This window comes from Hylaeus volcanicus, chromosome 6 (assembly GCF_026283585.1).
Source record: "Hylaeus volcanicus isolate JK05 chromosome 6, UHH_iyHylVolc1.0_haploid, whole genome shotgun sequence".
In the NCBI taxonomy this organism is placed as follows: domain Eukaryota; kingdom Metazoa; phylum Arthropoda; class Insecta; order Hymenoptera; family Colletidae; genus Hylaeus; species Hylaeus volcanicus.
The window spans coordinates 11018314-11026721 of NC_071981.1; the positions used below are offsets into that span (position 1 = coordinate 11018314).

General features: G+C 42.5%; 1 protein-coding gene across 7 annotated transcripts in view; it reads left to right on the forward strand.

Annotated features, from left to right (window-relative positions):
• LOC128878821 (protein abrupt) overlaps nt 1–8408 on the forward strand; it is a 145252-nt gene that overhangs the window by 105315 nt on the left and 31529 nt on the right. Inside the window, exon 8 of one of the 7 annotated variants that reach the window (XM_054127371.1) lies at nt 6232–8402. The exons of the other annotated variants lie outside the window; for them this stretch is intronic. Coding sequence (XP_053983346.1) covers nt 6232–6605 — 374 coding nt within the window. The 3' untranslated portion in view covers nt 6606–8402. Of the gene's footprint in view, nt 1–6231; nt 8403–8408 lie in introns of those variants that run through there. 7 annotated transcript variants of the gene reach the window in all.

The following is an 8408-nucleotide window of genomic DNA, read 5'->3' on the forward strand; positions in this document are numbered from 1 at the left end:
ATTTCTAGAAGAGCGTTACCGTTTTATTTATTAAAACGTACATAAAAACGCTTTGTTCTCCAAACTTAAAGTGGTTTGATAACATATAAATGTGGTGACTGTGCTAGCCAGAGATGTTTACTTTGGTACTCTTTTATTCACGTTTAATCGCGATTGTGTTACATCTACTGCCGATGTTCAAATTGGATATGTTCCGTACCATTCATGTTCGATTAAAAGACAGAATCCTAAAGTTCCTTTTAGAGGACTCTTCATAACACACGGTGAAGAAATTATTTCTTTGGTGCGAGGTTCTGTTGAAAATGAAACGACACGAAATTATGCATCAATCCAATAAAACGTTTTCACGCCCCTTGCGCGCTCGAGCAGGTGTGTTTATTGGCCACCGACGGGTTTACTTTCACAGCCGATAACGGGTGAAAAATTCAAACGGAAAGGATCGCGGTCTCCCAGTCGCGCGACCTTAATTCCGGGCGGATTCCAGTGTGGCCGAGTCGATGCATAAATCATCGCTGAATACGGTCTGCCGTTCGCGCTCTATGTACCGGTTGTGTAATTCTAATAAATTGGTTGTTCGTCCGGCACTGTAAATCAGACTGCGGTCTCACCGACTCCACCTAACCCCTCCCCATGGTCTCGCGTCGCCATTTTCCCGCGCGAACGTTCTTATTCGAGCTATATTTCACCCGACACCGAGCAAAAATTAATCCTTAGACCGAGAGAGTCGCGTCGGCAGAGAAACGACGAGCCTGATCGTAAATTAACCCATTTGCATCACACGGAAGTATGAAAAATATCCCTGACGCCTATCTGTTATTATCATACATATCTGAGTGCAAATGTTTCTAAGAACATAAAAAGCTTAAAAGAGGCATTCTAGATTAGAGTGTCAATTTTCAGATATTCTTTTAGATTTTTTATTTTTAGATCCATAAGGAATTTGTTTATGGGGTATTGCACACATATTTATTCATATTTTATGAATATACGTAATTTATTTTGAATGAAAATAATCAAAATTAAACATAATTTAAGTAATCTTGTATCAGATACGTATACTTATACATGTATACAGGGTGTTTAAAAAAAAAATTTACACACTGCACACTGTACTGACTAAAAAAGCTTTAGTAAACATTGGTCGAAAGGTCAACCGTTTCTGAGATATAAACATTTTTGTTTGCTAGTATTATGAGAGAGCACTTAAACACGGTGTTCGGTCAAAGGTGGATTGGACGTGGTGGACCAGTTGCATGGCCTCCTCGATCCCCCGATTTAAATCCTCTGGACTTCTTTTTATGGGGATATTTAAAAAGCCAAGTGTATTCCACGCCGATAAATGACTTAGAAGAGCTACGTAACGGAATCCACCATGCTTGTCAAATAATTCGACAGAAATGTGGGATTTTTGAGAGAGTTCGCGACTCTGTAAGAAGAAGATGCCAAGCGTCTACAGAAATGAGCGGTGGACACGTGGAAAATCTTCTATAAATATCGAAAACCCAGTAGTAAGTCAATCATGATACTAGCAAACAAAAATGTTACCTATGTTTACTAACGCTTTTTTACTCAGTACAGTGTGTCCTATACTCCATATACATATTGAATGCTTTTTTTTGAACACCCTGTATAGTTCAAAAATCTCCTTAAATGCACAAGTTTCTCTACGATAAATGGGCAGTAACATGATCCGGGATCGGATATCTCGATGAGACAATGCTAATGCAACGATCAAACTTTTTTTATTATTACCGTTTTTGTTGTAAAACTGTTACCATCGTATTTCTGACATTTTTCTGATTAAAACGAGACCAAACACGACGTAATTCGCACCATATTTACTACGTATTGTCTCATCGAAATAATCCCTGTGTTGGTCGCCATTTTCGCATCTCGCTCCGTCCTCTTCTTCATTCGCTGTCCTTCTCTATACTCGAAGTTTGTTGGCAAAACATTAGAAGATACAGTAACGACTGAAGGAGGTATGCAAAATCAGAAACCCAAAACATTGCACTCGAGTGTTTTTATGCGTTTACACTTGACACGCGTCGAACGTAGAAAAGGACAAATAGTGAAAGAGAAAGAGGTTCGAGAAAAAAAAATACTCGACAGAAGCGTATCAATCGGTGAGGATCATATTACACCGGTGATCGGGGCTACTCGGGCGAAACTACGGGCAAAAGAAATAAGAATGGGTTGGTAGCGAGGGGGTGGTTATCTGAGAAACATACAAGGTGTCTCAGCCTAAGTAATACAGAGCTCTAACTTCAAAACTATCGGCCAAATGCAAAATTTCAAATATGGAATTTACATGGTAAAATGGGGCTCATGTTTCAGCGAGAAGGCATTTTTGTTAACTTTGTTATTTAACGAGATATAATGGTCAAGTTTCGTTTTTCAAATGGAACTATATGTTTTTTGTTATACCATGCGATAGTACTTTTCAAGACGAATTCATTAAGCTTTAATGTATTTACCCGATTTTTACTAGTTTTTAAGCTATAACGCTTCAAAGTTTGGTAATTTTCAAAGAGAAAACTCGGTTCGGTCCCATTGATGCAGTAAGCACCATGTGGTTCTTGAAATCGATACGGAGGGTTTCGTTTGGGATTCTAGGCCAAACGAAGGAAAATGGGAAGAATACAAATATTCTGGGCCTTGACCATCATATCACGTTAAATAACAAAGTTAACAAAAATTCCTTCGCGCTGAAACATGAGCCCCATTTTACCATGCAATTTCCATATTTGAAATTTTGCATTCGGCCGATCTCCAAGTAGATAGTTGGAGTTAGAGCTCTGTATCACTTAGACTGGGACGCACTGTACACTGTTCTTTAAACGCCGTTAACTTCAATAATTTTTCGAATTCAACGAAATCCTTTGACAGATATTTTGTTAAAAGTGTAGATTTTTTTTAAGTTCTAGACTGCAACACCACCCCCTTAATCGTTCCACTAATTTGTGAATAATAAAAATTGATCGCTTCATGAAAGGTAATAACCAGTCGTTCGTTGTACAGTACCAAGTATACGCGCTCGTGATGATACCCAGGTAAACCGAACGCAAAGATCTCCCAATGATGCAAATGAGTTAAACGCGTCTCTCAGGCCTGAATAGTCCGCGTCGAATCGGACCCTTACGTTATCCCCCATGTCCCGAAATAAATTCCACGGCTCACGACGACGGAGGATTCGAGGGGAGGCTAACTCGTAGAGGACGATTTCGAAGGCGGTTACCTGTCACGCCGTGCCTGCACATTCTTCCCCTTTTACGTAATGAGACGAGCACGAAAAGTGGGAGAGGCCTTTTGCTTAGAGATCGTATGAAAGATAATCGTAACGAAGCGTAGAAGGTGGATCAATACCAGGGTTCTTACGTAGTTCGCTCACCGTCTCTGTCCCTCCGTATTCTACGTCCTTTCTTCGAACTCCACCCTGTCTTCCGCTTTTACTTATCTCTTTCTTAAATCGGGAAACTCCCTTATCGTCTCGGTCATTTTATCTTTATTTTTTCTCTTTGTCTACCTATCCGTTCTCTTTCACTTTCTTGCTCTTACTCTCACTCTCTATCTCTATATCTCTCTCTATCTCTCCCTTTCATGGAGAGTTTGAAACGCACTAAAACAAAAGTGGCGACGATGCTCAGTTTGAAAAAACGTTAGGAGGTATTTCTTCTATTTGTCGCTTGGTGACCGTAACGACGTCGCTACTGATACCGCGTAGAAACATCCCGCAAACGTAACGGGGGCGCCCACGACGGAATATGACGCGGACCGTTTAAGACCTTCGAGGCAGGGGTCTGGTTTGTTGGGTGACGAATTGAGTTCATTTCGGAAACGTGTGTTGTTGAAAACAAATTATCACACGAAATGCAAATTTGGCGTCGGCATTTGTTCACATTTAAACTGTAAATACGCCATATTACAATTCGATAAGAGTAATCGATACTAATTGTATATGGGGTAACGAGTGATAGCCTTCGAAAAAAAGATGGCCGATGTTGATGATAGTGACGTTGAGATCGCCCGTAAAAGGAAACAAAAAAAGACGTTCTTAATCGATAAGACAGTGGCTATCGTTCGTACTAGAATTATTCAAAGTGGTAAAAAAGATTTCTAATTTTGTCCTGAAATGAGAACAATCTAGCTTAACGCGTTCGAAATGGTGCCTACCTTCGTATATTCCTCGTCAAGCGACGAATCTACAATAATATTATTAAGAGGTAAAATTTATTTGTATGTAGGGGTAATATCTCTGGAAGTACTGAACCGATTCTAAATTTTTAATTTTGTCAGTAATAAAAGGCTACACTATCCCTTAGTAACATGGGTTAAATTTTATTTTCATAAAAATAGAGTTTCGGTTCGAAGTTTCAATATTTGTAAATAAAGTTGTCGCAACACTATATTTAGAAATATCGCTTAAAACATCAGAGTTACACAAACTAGAAGACAGTCACCTTACGATTCACGAAGGAACACACGATTGACTATTCAGTCAAACGCGAACAATATAGAATAAGAATAGTATTCCACAGAAGTGCAGATAGCACTTGACAAGTCCAATAAAACATAAAAATAACAGACTATTACAAACGCGCGAATGCGTAACACGTGATATCATAACCCATCGGTGGATCCATTGGGGTCGAACGTGTTAATACAATCAAAAAAGACAATTGAAGTAACAATAATTCTAGTATCAAACATAGCCACATATATTTCGAACGCGCATGTCTACTTTCAAACCAACGATTACTTCTTGAAATTCATCAGCACCAGGTCGAAGAAAGTTGTTCGAAGAAAAGTGGTTTTAACCCATTCAGGCTCCATTTATTTGGCGCTTCGCGTGGGCGAACCGTTTCGTTAATCACGAGTTAGATTTTCGATGGTGCGTTTTGATCACGGTCATGCATCAGACTCATAGTTTAGGCTGAATGGTTTAAACTCATTAAGGTTTTAACTCATTCACTGCCACACAAATTTAGAACGTTTTGCCCTGAGCGCCAAGATTTAATACAAATATGTAATTCAAGTTATTAATTTAATAACAGAACATACTATTAAATCTGCTGCTTTATCAAAAATATATTATTATATAAAATTTACTTCGTTTCTAATAATTCTTAACTCAAACACCTGTAAACTTATTCCAAGACCAATTGCAATTAATTTAAATTTATAGCGCAAATTACGAGATATAATATTCCGTAGGTGGCAGTGAATGGGTTAAGTTGTATTCTTTGACCTGTATGTTCTTCGTAGCTCTTTGCAAGGCTACGACTTTCTGAAATCTCAGTCTATCGCTATGCAATTTTACGAACATAATTTAAGATCTTAAAGCATTAGAAAATGAAATTGATACGAAAGTGTCGGTTTCTCCGTCGAAACAAACCAGAACCCTGCTTTAAGACAAAAGCTTGAATCTCGAGGAATGGAAAGACACACCGGTGCGTACTTAGGTAGTCTCCACGGCGCGATCGATGCGTTTCTCCACGAATCGAGCGTGCGTTTTATACGAGAGCAACGCTGACGAGCACAACTACAACAACAACAACAACAACACACCAAACATCCTACAACCGGGCATGCCCTGAGAGTACGAGAGTAGCCTGAGTGTGTGTACGTTTGCACAGGTATGAGAGTAGCCTGCGTGTGTGCGTGTGTATGTATGAGGGGGGTGTCTTGTTTGCATAAGTACGATAGGTGTGTGTGTGTGTGTGTGTGTGTTTGTGTGCCCGCGAGTGTGTATGCGTGCGCGTGTGTATATGTGTACGTGCGCGTGTATGCACGAGCACGTGGGCGTATGGTGTACGAAGGAGGCGAGAGAAAGATAGATTGGCCGAGTACGATAGTGTGTGCCCGAGGGTGCGGAACGGATCGAAAGTGAGAGCGAAGAGGCCAAGTGACGAGGGATGGAGAGAATGCGCAAGAGGAAAAGAGTACGTGTGAGTGGTCACATGTTACGCGCTGGTGTGTCAGTGGAGAATGGCACGGTGGTTTCCGTGTGCGTACGAGAGAAAGAAAACGTCAGCGGGAGACGATTGTGTGCACATGGGAGAGAGAAATAAGAGAAGAGAGCGAATGTAGAGCTGCGAGTTAGAAAAAGTACGAACGAGCAACTGAAGTGGGAGTGTAATGCAATTGGGGGGGGGGGGGGGGGGGGGAGAAAGGGAGAAAAGCGAGAGTAAGAGACGACAGAATCAACTGACGGGCACGTCCTGGTTGTAGGATCGGTGATGCCGAAGAGGGAGGATGCCGCGATGGCGGCGGTGACCGCGGCCGCCAGCGAAACTACGCAAGCCGTGGAGAATTTCGCGAGACTCTACACGGCACTGCGCCACGACGATGCTAGGCCTCTCTGTCGTTACTGCGGCAGAAGCTACTCGTCGCCGAGCAACCTTCGGCAACACGTGAAAAATGTCCACTCGAATTGGCCGCCACCGGAGACGTGGCCCCAGTGCAACGTTTGCGGGAAGCGCTGCAAGACCAAGCATTACCTGATCAATCATCAGCTTCAGGCGCACGGGATACACCAGCGGCCTAGCCTGAACAATCCCAATCAGCAGCATCAGTCGCCCTCCTCGTCCTCCTCGTTGCCATGAGTACGGTCCTCCTCGTCCGCCGTCGCGTTGTCGCTCGACGACACCCACAAAAAACGTACCGCGACGAGATGAAGTCGGGGGTCGTTGCTCGACGTTCGTCGATACAGCGCGATCCGCGATTCGATGTCGAGCTGCTTTCGAATTCTGACGCTTCGCTGTCGCGTCGACGGCGGCCAAATTATTCATCGATGGTGTATTTTCTTTTTTCAATTATCAATTATTCTCGCGTTGGAAATTCGGTCGCGAAAATAGGCTGCGAACTGGGTTATACGTCCATTTCTGTACAGGGTGTCTGGCGAGGTACTAAAGAAACCTTGCTCGCGTATCGCCAGGTGATTCCAAACGAAAAATGACTACAGTTGATCGATTGTATCGAGGATAATATATTTACGGATCTCTTGCAACGCAAAGAATGTTTATTTCGGTAACGAAGTATAGTACCTATAGCATATAGGACATTCTTTGTTTGAAATGACCTGGTCATCACATAGTAGAAGTCGACTCTTTGAATACCTCAGCTCGCGATACGTGGGGAATTGTCAGGGATTAATTCGACATGCAAGACTATTGAAATAAATGCATACGAACACATGTTTGTTTGATGTTGTTTGCGAGACACGCAATTTGCACCCTATCGAACGTATTCAAGTGACGAAATACAAAAATTCAACAGAATTTGTCAACAAATTCGAGTAACACCAGAGGATCGAAAGAGTAGCCAGGTCGCTGACAAGACACGTTTACAAACACGCGTTAACACTAAAACTATCGAGGTCGACGCATACCTATTATACGTATAACTATACCTCTGTACTTAGAGAACGGAGGAACAAACTAATTTATAAATCAAATTGATTCTCTATTACACTAATTGTCTCCAAAAATTGCGGTTCAAACACTGTTAATAATGAATTGATTTTAGAAAGAAGTTTAAAGTACAGGGGTCAAATTGGCCGACTCGATAGTTTTAGTGTTACAGTGAAAACTAATCGAAAATATAAAACTCGCTACATCATAAGCAAGATCAAATAAGATACATGTTTGTTTGGCCAAATTACTCCCTGAAATGTTTCGCGCGTATCACGAGGCACCCTGTACAGCCAATATCGAAGAGGGATCTCGAAGTAATCTTGACATGATCGTTAACAAGTGGCCGGCTGTATCCGCGAGTCCATGTTAATCGCGAGATTCCTATTTTCCGTAGAAATCGCAGACGAGCCGATAGATCGTCTGGAGAATCTTCGCGGAAAACGGTGCAATCATCTGGCTGTAGGGCATACCGGGACGATACGACGCGCTTAATGTTTCGCGATCACGATAGCGGATAGGGGTTACTACGCGGAATGGAAGCAGTCGTGAGATCCGTATCCATATTCGAACGCATGGCACGAACCCTCTATCGAAACCCCGGCTGCTTACAAATGTTTGCAAATGGTAATTTTATGAAATGTGTAATAACGAACGCTTACACCTCCGCCACCTTCGAGCCAACAAGAGGTTTAAATATGTTCGACTCTCCTCCGTCGGGGAGCGTGTTCAGCCGCCGTCAGAGGCGAAACGCTTTCGTAATAATCTGGCACGTGAGATTCAGCCCCGAACACGTTCGAGTGGCTCGCTTCAGTATTCGATTTACGCGATGATTGCGCGGATTCCGTACGGTCCTGTCTGCCAATTGCGCGCGATATCGAGCGGAGAGCGCAATTAGCGATCCGCCAGATACCAGCAACCAGAAACCATTTGTGGGATGTAACCCCTCCCCACCCCTAGATAGTCCGCATGAACCGGGGGTTACGGGGTGGGCGG